At 36.9% G+C, this 17,016-nt stretch overlaps 1 protein-coding gene across 2 annotated transcripts in view; it reads left to right on the forward strand.

Moving 5' to 3' along the window:
- The window catches only part of LOC117574832 (roundabout homolog 2), a 51,733-nt gene extending 35,081 nt beyond the window's left edge, over window positions 1-16,652 (forward strand). For both annotated transcript variants that reach the window (XM_034258818.2, XM_034258827.2), the window contains exons 5-10: window positions 3,875-4,067; window positions 4,149-4,277; window positions 12,735-12,854; window positions 13,313-13,483; window positions 15,697-15,752; window positions 15,843-16,652. In XM_034258818.2, the coding sequence (XP_034114709.1) occupies window positions 3,875-4,067; window positions 4,149-4,277; window positions 12,735-12,854; window positions 13,313-13,483; window positions 15,697-15,752; window positions 15,843-16,217 (1,044 nt within the window). In that variant the 3' untranslated portion in view covers window positions 16,218-16,652. The remainder of the gene's footprint in view (window positions 1-3,874; window positions 4,068-4,148; window positions 4,278-12,734; window positions 12,855-13,312; window positions 13,484-15,696; window positions 15,753-15,842) is intronic.
- The last annotated feature ends 364 nt before the right edge of the window (window positions 16,653-17,016 follow it).

Here is a 17,016-nt window from a genome sequence, read left to right on the forward strand (position 1 = left end):
AAAGAAATACTTTTGTATGGGCAAAAACGCCTACTTACTCGTACAAGGGGTCTTAGTTACTTTGGCTGACAATCTGGTATATTGTGCCATCTATGGTATATTTAGAATGCGGTACTATATCGATATACCACATATACCATTTGGTATATTTTTTAGAATTTTTGCAGTATATTTGGTATATTTTGAGAAATATAATGCAAAATATATAGCTTTTATTCAAAATGGGTAGCGGGTATCTCACAGTCGAGTACACTCGACTGTAGCTTTCTTACTTGTTTTTATCTGATCGCAATCAAATTTTTAGGAATCATAACTACTATAGTAATTATTGTATATACCAAAATTTGCAACTCTAGCTTTAAAATTAGGCTTGTTATTCGATTTTTATGATTTGCGGGGCGGAAGTGGGCGTGGCAAAAATTTGAAACAAACTTGATCTGCGTGCAAACATAACAAATGCTGTCGAAAAAAATTATAGCTCTTTCTCTTATAGTCTCTGAGATCTAGGTGTTCATACGGACAGACGAACAGACGGACATGGCTAGATCGTCTCGGCTGTTGATGCTGATCAAGAATATATATACTTTATAGGGTCGGAGATGCCTCCTTCTACCTGTTACATACATTTCCTGTCGGCACAAAGTTATAATACCCTTCTACCTTATGGGTAGCGGGTATAAAAAGTCGTTTATAGTAAATTTATATTATAATTCATTCATTGAATTCTTTAAGTGAATACTCTATGATTAAAAACCATTTTTGTCTACCATATCATAGTAAAAGCTCCAAGAGCAAACTTAACTCTAGCAAATTGAATTGAATGCAAAATAAATGCAAGCATATTTTTGGGGGGCAAACAAATGAAAACTTGTCCATTTTGCCTGAGCCTGAGCCTGAGATAAGCCTTTGTCAAAACATTCAAGCAAAAGAGTCGTATATGTGTAAACAAGGCCAAAAAATCGAGTCAACATGTGTTCGCAGCATATTTGTTTGTGAAATGCATGTTATTAAAAATAAACTGTCTAACAGCAGAACAAATGCAACAAAAAATGAGAGAGAAATGTAATCTGCACTTAATACAGTAAATAAAATGAAAACAAAAACACCGATGCACACAAGCAAAACTAATTCGTGACTGTGACTGTTGGCCCTAAGGGATATTAATCTGTTTGCGATTTCACAAACATATTGTTGCATATAAATATTTCTCATTTCATTGCAATTTATCACAGAGAAAGCTCGGCTATCAGCTTGCTTTGTGAGCTCTCGAATATGCAGTAAAAAAATACACAAAAAAAAACAAAAAAAGAAAAAACCAGTTGAGTGTGCTCGACAGTGAAGCATGCAAAGAACTAAATTGGATTTTCATTAGATTTGATATTTTTGATAAATTCGATATGGATCGACACAATTACAAATAAAAGCAAAAAAATATACCATATAGACGATTGCAGTTCCCAGCAAGTAATATTACACTTATAGCTCTCAAGTGCGCAGTAAACAAAAAGTTGAAAATTTCGTGAATGTGCAAAAAAATGTAATAATAATAGTTAAAAATGCAAATGCATGAAATGAAATGAATTTACTTTGGGGGGAGCTGCACTTGTCATATGCCTTTGACTGGATGGTTGCTGCAGCGTTGCCAGACTGTCTGCGAGCAACGTTTTGGGTATCTATATGTGTGTGTGTGTGTGCGTGTGTGTGTGTGCGTATGTGTGTGTGTGTGAAGAGCGGGGTTTGCTGACATTTAAACACGATATATAAACAATGGAGCGCTTTAATGACAAAAATAAATAACAAACAATGCGGCAGCAGCAGCAGAACAGTCTGTCTTCCCTCTCCCTCTCTGTCTCTCTCTCTCTCTCGCACTCATACTCCCATGTCTGTTGCTCTGCCTCTCTGTCATCAAGTTGCGTTACGTTAAGCTTTCCTCTTGCTGCTCGCAGTCTCACCCATTAAATGCCCCGCGCGACATGTGCAAAGCGATTGCGTTTTCAATTTCATTTCATTTCGTCATTCCTCCGTTACGTCTCCATTCCAGCTGCAGCACAGCGCCCTCTGTCGGCAACGGCTTGTAATAAAATCAACCTAACAAAGCGAATTGAGTGAAAAGCAAATATGAGACAAATAAAATGCAAACAGGAGGCAGCTTCACATCTGCCTTTTTAACCCATTCTTCGTTACTCCCCTTTTTCTCCTTTTCCCCTTTTATCCTTTCTCGTTTCTCGTTTGTTTTTTTTTTTCGTATAAATTTCGCGCTTCACTCGTTTGGGGTTTTTTGTGACGTTGACTTTATTTTATGACGCAACTGTCAACTGCAGAAAAAACAACAACTACATACAACAACAACGACGACGACGACGATATCAGCGTCATATTAATTTACAATAAAAAACAACGCAATAGCTAAAGGCAAATTCACTTAACATCACATAACTTGTTATTTTACTGCTACTAAAATATTAATATTCTGCAAGAATAACGCAACGCATATAATGCAAAATAAATTCGCATCGTTTGTGACGTCACTGCTGTGTGATGCCTTGCAGCGTCATCTATTGGCATGTACCTTGTGACGTCCTTGCGCTTGCATTGCTGTCACCTTATAAGCAAATGTGCAATGAACGCCAAAATTCGCTCCTGCTCACTCTATCTGCTCTTTTTGCGTTTGTCCCGCCGAAAAGCGCACGCACACAAACACACGCACGTGTGTGCACCTTTGCCAATTTTTAAATAGCATGTTGAAATTAAGATAATGCAAACTCACCCAGCTTATGCCGTCAACGTCGCCATCTGTGCGATCACTTTAACTTCACGATACCGAACACAAACACTATTTAACTATGCAAATATATTTGCTATTTAGTAAACAAATTAATTAGCACAACGCGCGTCGCGGCCGCAAATGAAAACTGAAAAGTGAACGACACTTCACACTTAACTACTTAACGACTTAACGACTCGTTCTCTCTCGCTCTGTCTGCTGCGCTTGCCTTTGCTTTATCTTGTCCATCTTGTATGACAAAGGCGGAGCATTAATTGAACGTGGGAGGTAACTCTGCAAGAACAAAGTAGTGTAGCTTTAATATATTACATTGAAATGAGCGCATAATTTGAGCAAACAAATGCAGACAGTGAATCTAATAAATGCGTATTAAGTTAATTATTTTGGCACTCAAGCAGTCGATCCGCCTTTAACATGAAAGCTGAACGACACTCACACATACACACATACACACTCACTTGTCTACACACAAAAGTGAACGTAACTTTGCGAAATGCTGCTGTCTCGCTTTTGCAAAAGATCGTTTACTTTATACGCGCAGGGCGGAGCATTGACTTCAATTTAGTGCGTAAGAGTGAGAGAGCTGTATGCGCTAATAAAATATAACTTGCACAGTGTAGCAAACATGATGTAGAAATGTAAACATAGTATGTTGTGGGTTAATATTGCCTGTCCAACGTTATCAACATTGAAAAGTCAAAATACTATCTTAGCAAAAAAAAAAAATGTTAGCTCCTTAATTCAAAATTAAAACTATATTAATATGCTTTCAACATACCACTTGCACTGTGGCAACAATGTTGCAGTAATAAAAACATATTAGTATGTAATAAATATAAAAATGTAATAACATATAATTATATTATAAATAATAATAAATAACAAAACCAATATACTTTGAAGTCAACATAAGTACATATCATATCAAAAGAAAGCTTAAAAGGCAAGAAAATATATAAAAACTTTTTACTTACTTTTACTTTTTAATTATGTTTAAGTAATATGAAATATATAAAAATTTAAATGCAATTAAAATAACTTTGATACAATTTTTCTAAATATTCGCTGTTGTTTCTTTCATTTTCTTAGACCGCCACACTAGAGGTGGTCATACCGCCAGATATCATCAATGAGGAAACATCTGGTGACATGATGGTGCCCGAGGGAGGCTCCGCCAAGCTTGTGTGTCGTGCACGCGGCCATCCAAAACCAAAGATCACATGGCGTCGTGAGGATGGACGTGAGATCATTGCACGCAATGGCGTGCATCAGAAAACCAAAGGTGAGAATGGGGCTATCAAAGAAAGCAACCGCATGTCAATCTTAAATGCCATATTTATGAAACAAAAATTACAAATTGCAGCCATTTCGGTTGAGGGTGAAATGCTGACGCTGTCGAAAGTCACGCGATCGGAAATGGGCGCCTACATGTGCATCGCCTCGAATGGCGTGCCACCCACCGTCAGCAAACGGATGAAGCTACAGGTGCACTGTGAGTATAAAGTAACCTCGCTTTTACATCAAGTACCAAGTTAGGTGGGATAGTTAGGGATAGGGAGTAGGGAGTAGGGAGTAGGTGTCTAAGAAATGCTTTGATTTATTGCCCATCGCGCGCATAATAATAATAATAATAATCATAATCATAATGGCCACTCATACACATACCAGTGTAACAACGGATATGCGAATATGCGGATGTGCGTGCGTGAAGCGAAGGCAACGAAGTGAACCGCAGCATATAACGCAGCGGCAATAACGCGAACTGCAAGTGTTTCCGTTTCGATTTCCGGCACCTTCCTTCCTTCCTTCGCAAACGCAAACTTTCCAAATGCATTAGCGCCAAACTGAAGGAGAACTCGGGTCTAGACACTTGCTCCAAACGTCACGTTTCAGTAGTAAAAAAAATTTTTTTTTTTATATGTGAAGTAGTACATACTTTAAGCCAGCGACTTGAGCACACTGTGCAGTGTAGACTATGGTTGTTGTTTTCCTGCTCACACTCTCAGGCAGCACGTTAAGCTTAATGAAATTTCAGCAAGCCAAAAAAGGGGCAAACACCTGAAGAAGGAGAACGCTTTAAGAGCAGCAGATCTAGATGATATCTGCAAATTATATTGACACTGCACAAATGTTCACACCTTAAAGTTTGTGTGCGTGTGTGTGAGTGTGTGTGTGTCAGTGTGTGCGTCGTCCTACTTAAACATGTCAAAATATATTCTGCTTTTGCTCTTCTTCGTCGCCGCAAAAATTAATTTCCATTTTTTTATCTGCTCCAATTTTTCGACTTTGCTTTCTCTCATTTCATTTCATTTCGTTTCGTTTCATTTCTTTTGTCATTTCATTCTCATCTCCACGTCTCTAGCTGTCATTCAGCTGAATGCGCCCCCCTTCGCCACGCCTTCTTCTTTCTCTCTCACCATTCGTATTTTTTGGTTGCCCCTTTATTGCTTTCGGCTTTGTTAGCTGCTGCTGCGCTGCGACTGCGTCTCAATTTCAATTTAAAAACCCATATGGAGCAGCCTCCTCCCCCTCCCCCTCATCCACTCTCTCTTTCTCTTTCGCACGCGCTTTCACGTCTTCTTTTGACATGTTTGCTCCTCCCGCCTCCTTCCACACTGCTTCGTTTGGCTGTCTACGCTTTTGCCTTGTTGTCTTAACCTGACTTTAAGCCACCCTTAACCTCAGTACGCTTGATTTCTTGAGCTGCTGCAGCGCTTTGCTTGATTGATTTTAATCAGAAAATTAAGTGGCTCTTTGGCTCTTCTTTCGCCAGCCACGAGCAGCTCAACAAGACCGTTAAATATCCACGTCTCTCTCTCTCTCTCTCTCTCTCTTTGTGTGTGTCTGTTTGTGTTTGCGTCGCGCTGTCTGTCTGCGATAGCTCGAATGGAGTGAGGTTTGTGGTTAGCTCTGTGTGGTGCAATATTTCGGTACTTTAACGAAGCAGCTTACAAATAGTACAACTCAAACACACACACACACAAACACACTCAAGCACTTGGCTATCTCTTTTACATACACACACGCGCGCACTTAAAGCTCCACAGGTTGAAAGCGCTTAAAAGCTCAAACCTAATCAGACTTAATGGGCAGCCCCATTGAAGGACGCATCTGTTTGGTTGTCTGCAACTAAGTAGAAGTCCTATTCATTAGCTCCAGTTTCTTAGACCCTGCGCTTTCAGCTATACCGAGTATATTGCATGCATTTGCAGCATGGTTTGAAAATTCTTTTAACTATAATTGCAATTCGTATTGTTTAAAATCTCTTCAATACATTTTCATACTTTTTATTAATATTTATTTAATTTCTTTTTAGCTAAAGATTCTCATGTGATTTCTATTTCTTTCATTCCCTTCTTTTTGCTTACATATTTTTGAAAAACTCTTTTTAATAAATTATCTTATTAACTATTATTATCCAGTTCCTTATACAATTTTAGGAGATATATTGAAAACGATTTTAAAAATATAAAACAAAATTGTTTTGATTTGGTAAAGATAATGAAACATAAAATAAAAACTTGTATTTCCTATATTACGTTTTATGCATTATTATCTTTTCCTATTCATTTTCTAATTAGCAAGCCCATAAAGAGTCTTAATTGCTATATAAAATTTCGAAATCCATTCAACTTTTCAAAATTTCAAATATAATTCGGTATACAAAATGCATTTTCCATAGCATAAAAGCAAAATTATAGTCTACATATGTGAAATATGGCACTATTGGTTGTTGGCAACGAGTGGCTACGCGAGCTTAGTGAAAGGATATGGCAGCACTGATCACGAAAGGAAGATCGACGAGAAGTCAGTTGGTGTGTCGGCGTTGACAGGAACAGTTGTCCTCTAATCGTGTTGATAATTAATCTATTTAATTTATCATTACTTCATTACTTTTATATTTTCTATCAATAAATTACTCTACTTTGTTACATATATATATGTTATATATATATATTATATATTTTGAAATCAAATCAATAGCACACTCGACTGTAGCTTTATACTTGTCTTTTTTGTTTTAATAATTTTTATACCTGCTACCCATTGGGTAGAAGAGTAGTTTAACTTTGTGCCTACAGGAAACGTACATATGTAACAGGTAAAAGGCATCTCCGACCCTATAAAGTATATCCTTGATCAGCGTCAACAGCAGAGACGATTTAGCCATGTCCGTCTGTCCGTCCGTCCGTATGAAACACTGGATCTCAGAGACTATAAGAGATAGAGCTATAATTTTTTTTCGACAGCATTTGTTATGTTTGCACGCAGATCAAGTTTATTTCAAATTTTTGCCACGCCCACTTCTGCCCCCGCAATTTAAGAAAAATCGAATAACAAGAGTAATTTTTAAGCTAGAATTTGGGTATATACAATAATTACTATAGTTGTTATAATTCCTGAAAATTTGGTTGCGATCAGATAAAAATTGTGGAAGTTATTAAAGAAATACTTTTGTATGGGCAAAAACGCCTACTTACTAGGGGTCTTAGTTGCTTTGGCTGACAATCTGATATATTGTGCCGTCTATGGTATATTTTGAATGGTGTACTATATCAATATACCACATATAGTATTTGGTATATTTTAAGTATTTTTTGCAGTATATTCGGTATATTTTAAAAAAATAACGCAAAATACATTTTTTTTATTCAAAATGGGTAGCGGGTATCTCACAGTCGAGTACACTCGACTGTAGCTTTCAGACATGTTATATTTGATTTTCTTTCACTTTGGCATTTTTTCTGTTAGCGATTAAGCGTATATTTTGCTAAGCGTGTGCAAATAGACGACAGCTGTGGCTGGTCGCAAATAGTGAATGACGCAGTTGCTCAGTTTGTGATCGCCATCACTGTTGCAGTTGCAGTTGCAGCTAAGCACACAACACAACCGATCGGGAGTATAAAAAGCACGTCGTAATCTGTGGGAAATTCGTAGTCGATTTCCAACTGCGAAGTAGACGACAATGCGAACCTTTATTCTTGTGACTTTGGTCGCTCTCGTGGCTGTGGCCATTGCCCAGGGTCCGCCACCTCCACCACGTGGTGCAGGCGGACCAGGACCAGGTGGTCCAGGTGGTCCAGGAGGTCCTGGCGGTCCAGGACCAGGCGGTCCAGGTGGTCCCGGCGGCGATGGTGAATTTGGAGGAGCTCTCGTTGGTGGCGGCGGCCGTGGAGGCGGCGGCGGTGGTCGCGGAGGCGGCGGCGGAGGTCGCGGAGGCGGCGGCGGAGGTCGTGGAGGCGGCGGTGGTCGCGGAGGTGGCCCTGGAGGACATGGCCCACCAGGTGGCTGGGGATCGCCATGGGATCCATGGGGTCCATGGGGTCCACCACCACCGCCACCACCACGTCGCTCCAGCACCACGGAGAGCACCAGCAGCAGCAGCAGCTCCAGTTCCAGCTCCAGTTCGAGCAGCAGCTCAAGCTCCAGCACCAGCACTACGTCCACGACTTCCACAACCACCGAGTCGACGAGCACTAGCACTAGCACCACCCCAAGCTCGACGAGCACCACCACCCAAGCCAGCACCGGATAGATGGATGCCCCGGCATCCATGCTCTAATGATGCTGCTTCTCCTCGGCATCGAGCGACAGCTAGCTCGCTATTCGTGTTGAAATAAAAAATCTTTGATTATGCATTGACTGCGACTATTTTAATGAACTTATTTAGCTTCCAGTTTATTTCCCATTTTGAGTTTTTAGACATCAGCTCTAGGTTAACCATTTCTACTTTCTTTGCGACCGCCAGCATCAATCCTTAATATTAAAAGCATAGATTCCAAAATTCCTAGGTTTTTTACCCAGGATTAATATTATTATTTTATTGAAATAACGAATGCAATTTCTTAGTGTAATGAGATGAACTACAGTCGAGTGTGCTCGACTGCGAGATACACGCTACCCATATCTAAAAAGATCGAAAAAGCGAAACTAAAATATATTTGGTTTATTAATATAATAATCTAAAATAAGTGCAAGCCTGTATGTTATTATACCCGCTACCCATAGGGTAGAAGGGTATTATAACATTGGGCCGGCAGGAAATGTATGTAACAGGTAGAAAGAGACATCTCCGACCCTATAAAGTATATATATTCTTGATCAGCGTCAACAGCCGAGACGATATAGCCATGTCCGTCTGTCCGTCTGTCCGTCCGTCCGTCCGTCCGTCCGTCCATATGAAACACTGGATCTCAGAGACTATAAGAGATAGATCTATAATTTTTTTCGACAGCATTTGTTATGTTTGCACGCAGATCAAGTTTGTTTCAAATCAAATCAAAAAAATCGAATAACAAGTCTAATTTAAAAGCTAGAGTTGCGAATTTTGGTATATACAATAATTACTGTAGTAGTTATGATTCCTGAAAATTTAGTTGCGATCAAGGGGTCTTAGTTGCTTTGGCTGACATCTTTAATATTATATTAAATTAATGCTCCGATTGAATTGAATTGAAAATATCTTTCGCATAGTTAATACCATTTAGAACTTTAAAAATTTGGCTTTCGGCTGCTAACAAATTGTTATAAAATGCACTGCTTAATTTGAAGAATATCGCTAAGACGTTCGCTCAACTATTCTGCAATTTTACACAGATATTAAAATGTGTAACTCTTTTAACGAAAGATTAAAAAAAAACTCTACACAATTTTCGATTTCAAATTTATAGTTTCATGAATATTCTCAAAAATAATAAACACGCAGGCAAGCTAAAATGATGTATTAAACCCCTTTAAGATACTTGCTATTGATGCAACAAGAAATTACGCATACGCCGCGTGTGTGTGTGTGTCGGTGGTGCTTTTGTAATTTCAGCTGTGTTGCAGCAGTTGCAAAACTCTATTAGAACAAATTGAATTTTCAATAAGGGGTAGGCCAATGCAGCAACAGAACAGAACAGAACAGACAAAATGGGAGGCAGGGATTACAACTCGAATCGACACTAACAACACATGACATATGCTACATTATTCGGAGGCACACAAACACACACACACTCACACACAGACACATGAGTGAGGCATGCACAAATCCAATAAATTGACCAATAATGAACGGTTGAACGCAGCCAATGTTGAGACAAAAGGTCTCATGCCACAATGTTCGAGGGGCATGCCACAGCGGACAGCTGGCAGACCAAAACAGAAAAAACAACAAAAAAAAATGAAACAGAAACAGAAAAAGAAGACAAACAACAGCAAAGTTGAAAAGCCAAAAAACAATGATGGTCAGTGGCTGCTGCTGTTGCTGCCCCGCAGCCAAGCGCCAAGAAACTGCCAAAGACAACAGGCAAAAATATCCTGCCAAAAAAACAAAAAAAAAAAAAAACAGCTGAAACGAAACAAAAAAAAAACAAAAAACCTCAAACTGACACGAAACACGCAACAATGAAGCAAGCATATATGGAGGAGGTAAAAACTGAGTGAGCGCTCAACGAATATGAGAATACGCTGCCTTCGATTATTTATCTATTTATAATAGTCACATTTAAATATAAGTACTACAGGAAAACAGTGCAGTATTTTTCGTAAAATCATAAAAATATACCAAGGTCCATATTTTGTGTCTCTAGATTACGAAATATACCACCGAATAAAGAAAATACCAAAAAGTGGTAAATATACCATAAAGTACAAAATATATCACCGAGTAAAGAAAATACCAAAGAGTGGTAAATATACCATAGAGTACAAAATATACCACAGAGTAAAGAAAATACCAAGGAGTGGTAAATATACCATAGAGAACAAAATACACCATACACTAAAGAATATACCATTTTGGCTGACAATCTGGTATGTTGGTATATTTTGAACTTTGGTATATATAATAGTTACATTTCAATATAAGTACTACAGGAAAACAGTGCAGTATTTATCGTAAAATAATAAAAATATACCAAAGTCCATATTTTGTGTCTCTAGAGTACGAAATATACCACCGAGTAAAGAAAATACCAAAAAGTGGTAAATATACCATAGAGTACAAAATATACCACAGAGTAAAGAAAATACCAAAGAGTGGTAAATATACCATAGAGTACAAAATATACCACAGAGTAAAGAAAATACCAAAGAGTGGTAAATATACCATAGAGAACAAAATACACTATACACTAAAGAATATACCATTTTGGCTGACAATCTGGTATGTTGGTATATTTTGAACTTTGGTATATATAATAGTTACATTTCAATATAAGTACTACAGGAAAACAGTGCAGTATTTATCGTAAAATAATAAAAATATACCAAAGTCCATATTTTGTGTATTGATGAAGTGTACATTCAAATTTTCGCTAGAGTACAAAATATACCACAGAGTAAAGTAAATACCAAAGAGTGGTAAATATACCATAGAGTACAAAGTATACCATAGACTAAATAATATACCATTTTGGCTGACAATCTGGTATGTTGGTATATTTTGAACTTTGGTATATGCTGCACTCTGTGGTATATTTTTGAATCTATGGTATATTTTAAATATAGTACTGTATCAATATACCTAAATAGCATACCAATGGCTTTTTAGGTATACAAATAATAATTTTTTTGTATTTTTGCGGTATATTGATTTGGTATATTTTTTAAATTAATACCTCACCATTTTTCTTTTATTCACAATGAGTAGAGGAGCAGCTTTCTTACTTGTTTATATATCATATATTGTTAAATATTTATTAATTGAATTGCTTATTAAATTATTCTTTAGCAAAATCTAAATTCAGTTGTTTCGACGTCTCAAAGCGTTCTTAAGCAGCCAATATACCGCAGAATGTCGAGAGTTCAACTGGCTGCAAAAAATTGCCACTGCTTTTGCGAGTGTTTTTCCTGTCTTACCCTGCCATGAAGTTTGACTGTTCGAACTTCGAATACGCAATCTGCTTTTGGGAGTCTGTAAACGCTTTTCTTTTGTTGCTTGCTAACAACAAAATAATTCATTTTCAATTAAAATCGTATCAGTTGAGTTTCTTTTTCTTTCAAGTTGAGTCTGCTCGACTGCTAAAGATATGTTGGCAAAATGAAGAGTCAAATAAGATAAAGAATGAAAGAATAACAACTAAATTGGTAAAAAGAAAATAAGCAGAGTTCTTTAAATAATACAAAATTGCGTTCCAGTCATGTTTTTTATATTTTATTTATTGTTAAATATATTATTGAATTGATGTCATTTGTTTAATTTAGAGTTTTTAATAATGATCTTAGTTGCTTTGGCTTACAATTTGGAATATTTTGTACTCTATGGTATATTTAAATGATATAACAAATATAACCTTTGATATATTTCAGTATTTTCGCAGTATATTTATATCGATAGACCAAATATAGCCTACAGCATATTTTAGTGTTTTTGACGGCATAGTTATACATATGTGGATATACCAAGTATATATTCAGTATATTTTTAGTATTTTTGTAGTATATTTTTGGTATATTTTTTGGATGTAGTTTTATTCAAAATGGATAGCAGGTATCTCATAGTTGAGCAAGATTGTAAACCAGCATTTATCCTTCTAAGAACATATTCCTTAATTATGATAAAAAACAAACTTTAAAATTAAAATAAATAAGAAATACAAAACAGCAAATATAGTTTAATTTATCAAATACATATTTATTTGAATTTTAATATAATTTTCGAAAATGTTCGAAATTAAATAAAAATGCATAAATAATCAAATTCGTTTGTTTCGAAAATTTCAAGAAATCTTATTCTTAATGTTAAGTTAAATCTGATACTATATAATGATATATAGAACAGCTATATTTTGCTCCAATTTGATAACGCTCGGGTGTGAAGCGTGTGGCAAGATACTGATGATAATGATAATGACAACAATGATGATGACTAACTCTAACAGCTCTTTAATTTGTACTCTCTGTTTATCTCTTTTTCTCTCTCTTTCTTCGTCTCTGTTTATCTCATTTTTTGTGCACTTTGTAGTTCATCCGCTGGTGCAAGTGCCAAATCAATTGGTTGGAGCTCCGGTTCTAACGGATGTCACATTAATTTGCAACGTTGAGGCATCGCCCAAAGCCATCAATTACTGGCAGCGCGAGAATGGTAAGTCGCTTGCTTTTGCCAGCTTATTGGTTTGTTGTTCCATTCACTTCACTTCACTTCAGTTCAGTTCAGTTCCCTCCCACATTCAACTCAACTCGATGTCTGGTCGAACGAGTTTGCGAGTTTATATAGTAAACCTTTCAGCAATGCCGCAATTTGTCTTTATTTGGTTCGTGTCTCGATGCTGAAATATTTTGATGTTGCTGTCGTCGTCGTCGTCGTCGTCGTGGCAAACGTCAAGTGCATTTGACGTATATTGCAAACGTGACGTTGTTCACATTCCCACACAGCAAATAACATCATCGAATTGTGCGCCTTTTGGGCGCAGTTTCAACTTTCCACTTTCCACTTTCGACATTCGACTTTGAAGTCATCGAGTTTGAGTACTCATTTGCTTACTTCGTCCCCAAACACTCACTTATTCATTCATTCCATTCTCTTACTCACTTTTGCCGCAGGTGAAATGATTATTGCCGGCGATCGTTATGCGCTCACCGAGAAGGAGAACAACATGTACGCCATCGAGATGATTCTCCACATCCGTCGGCTGCAGTCCTCCGATTTTGGCGGCTACAAATGCATCTCGAAGAACAGCATTGGCGACACCGAAGGCACCATTCGACTTTATGGTAAGTGACACACTTTATCCCTTAGAGAATTTACTTTTAAGCATTCTTATACCCGATACTCATTGGGTAGAAAGTGTATGTAATAGGCAGAAAGAGACATCTCTGACCCTATAAAGTATATAACATATATTCTTGATCAACGTCACCAGACGAGACAATACCATATAGCCATGTCCGTCTGTCCGTCTGTCTGTCCGTCCGTATGAACACCTAGATCTTAGAGACTATAAGAGATAGAGCTATAATTTTTGAACAGCTGTTTCAAAATTCAATTTTTTCCCCGCCGCATATCGATAAAAATGTTCGTAATTTTCAAGACAGAGTCCATTTGTGATACATGCAATAATAACTATAGATTTGGCTGACAATCCAAACTCCAAATTTCAAACTCAATGGAATATTTAGAATGTAGTACTATATCAATATACCAAAAATATATCACATTTTTAGTATTTTTGTGGTATATTTGAACAATAATACCGCACTGTTTTCTTTAATTTAAAATGGGTAGCGATTATCTCACAGTCGAGTACACTCGACTGCTATCTAATTAATATTGTACTGAACTTATTTATTATTCAGGGAAAACAATCCATTGCCTATTAATTACAGATACATATATTTATTTGCTTTCGTTATTTGTACTTCTCAGAAATCTCATTAGTTTAATCTGTTTGACATTATTTCATCTTGCAAATGCGATTTATTATCGATTTTGCAGTTTATTCCTTTCAGTATCTGTATCTGTATTTTAAGTGTTGTGTAGGACGTAAGGATTTCTTAAGTCAAGTGTTGAGTAAGAATAACTTATTTTAAGTGTAGTCCAATGGGGCTGTCCATATATTACGTAATCACTTAGGGGGTGGGAGGGGGTCAAGGAAATGATTATGTTTGATTACATGGGGAGGGAGGGGTCTTGGACAATGATTACGTAATCATTTTATAAAAATTTTGTTGTTAAATGTATTTATTCAAAAATTAGTTTAGCGCCGATTACTCTGTCGATAAGTACCGAATGCAATATTTCATATAAATGTAGCTGTAAGCTTCGATTGGAAATCAAAGAAACCCCTTTACCGTGTGGCTGGACGGCGATAGGGAGAATGCCTATAGGCATATAGTAATTCAGTCATACGAAGGATGTGAAGACCTCGAATGGCTTGACGAGGGCTATGTAGACGACGAAGATGATACCTGCGGATATAAAGAGATTTTGACAAGACAACTTCCAATAATAAAAATATTAAAGATTGGCTGGAATCTTCTTTTGAAAATACCGATTAAAAGAAAAAATTTTCATATTTTTCTTTTTTTTGTGATTACGTAATCATTGTTAGGGGGGGAGGGTGTTCATCAATTGATTACTTTTGATTACCAGGGGGGGGAGGGGGTCAAAAATCGCAGAAAACGTGATTACGTAATATATGGACAGCCCCAATGTATAAAAATTGTTGGAAAATAAAAGATGAAACTCCACAAGAAAGACTGGTTTTTATACCCGCTACCAATAGGATAGAAGGATATTATAACTTTGTGCCGGCAGGAAATGTATGTAACAGGTAGAAGGAGGCATCTCCGACCCTATAAAGTATATATATTCTTGATCAGCGTCAACAGCCAAGACGATCTAGCCATGTCCGTCTGTCTGTCTGTCCGTCTGTCAGTATGAAACACTGGATCTCAGAGACTATAAGAGATAGAGCTATAATTTTTTTCGACAGCATTTGTTATGTTTGCACGCAGATCAAGTTTGTTTCAAATTTTTGCCACGCCCACTTCCGCTCCCGCAAATCAAAAAAATTGAATAACAAGCGTAATTTTAAAGCTAGAGTTGCGAATTTTGGTATATATAATAATTACTATAGTAGTTATTGTTCCTGAAAATTTGGTTGCGATGGAAGTTATTAAAGAAATACTTTTGTATGGGCAAACACGCCTACTTACTAGGGGTCTTAGTTGCTTTGCCTGACAATCTGGTATATTTTGCCATCTATGGTATATTTTGAATGGTGTACTATATCGATATATCAAACATACCATTTGGTATATTTTTAGTATTTTTTAGTATTTTCGGTATATTTTGAAAATAATACCGCAATATTTTGTTTTTATTAAAAATGGGTAGCGGGTATCTCAAAGTCAAGCACACTCGACTGTAACTTTCTTACTTGTTAATATTTCAAATATGTCTTTGATATCTTCTAAATTCGCAGAGATGGAACGTCCCGGCAAGAAGAATCTGCGCGAAGAGGAGCTCAACGAAGTGACGGTAAGTAAAACACACACACACACACACACACTCATACGTATGTAACTATGGCCTTTGGCAACTTGGAATGTACTTGGAATTATCCCGCAGAAGAACGAGGTGGTGGTCAAAGAGAATCGCCACGAGGATGGCTCACGCAATCAAAATGGCCGTCTGTACAAGGATCGTAGCCAGGAAACGGATGCGGCCAGCGGGGCAGCAACAACATCAACAACAACAACAACAACAATAAGAGGGCTAATAAAGACATTGATATTAGCTGTGTGCGTATTGTTGGCAACAAACTTGTGCGGCTGCCAAACAAAAGATAAGAAGAGCACGAGCAACAAGAGCTCGAGCACATCGCCTGACAGCAGTTCCGGAGCAACTACTGCAACAAAGGCAACTCTCGACAAGCGTAACAATAACAACAACAATAACAACAACAACAACAGCAGCAGCAACAAAAGACATTTAGTATTATAGCTTAATTAAATTGTAATTATAAGGCAGGCAAAGTATCAACAACAACAACAACAACACTCACACACACACATGGCCAAAAGGACAAGAGCAACCAGAATGCTCACGCCCCCTCCCATGCCCACGCTTTCCCATCCCCCCCTCCTCCCCATTCCACGCTCCAGAATTGAATTGGAGGGCGGCAAATAATTCAATACTAAAGTAAGTAGTTAAGTCCCAAAATGCAAGTCAGCAAAATAATGGTAAAAACAAAACAAAACAAAATTTGGAAAATTTAAAAAAATTCTCAAAATACGTTTAAATGTTACCTCGTTAGTGAAAAGAAACGACAACCAGAAAAATATATAAAAAAAAAAGGCAATGCATCAAAGATAATGTTTCAAACTGAATGGACAAAATCAATTGTAGTCGGCGAGCCGACTAGATGAATGCCCTTGCAAATGGTTAGAAATATATACAAAATATATTTTTGAAACAAATTTTTTGAATTGTTTATTTTCGAGGTGAAACTGCTGTTGCAATTACTACTATATCATTAAAAATATATTAATAAAATAATTTTAATTTGTTAATTATCTTTAACTGCAAATTTTTCAATTAAATATGTGCAAATTTTCATTATTAAAGAATTTAAAAATATACATTTATACAGCATACATTTTTCGGTATTTGATATGAGTATTTAGATTCATAAAAAAATAATTTTAAAAAATACATTGATTAGAAAACAAGCTCAAATTATTTCCTAAAGTAAACAATTTTCTTCTGCGCATATTTGCAAATTGTTCAATTAAAATTGAGT

Source organism: Drosophila albomicans, chromosome X (assembly GCF_009650485.2).
Source record: "Drosophila albomicans strain 15112-1751.03 chromosome X, ASM965048v2, whole genome shotgun sequence".
NCBI classification, from domain to species: Eukaryota; Metazoa; Arthropoda; class Insecta; order Diptera; family Drosophilidae; genus Drosophila; species Drosophila albomicans.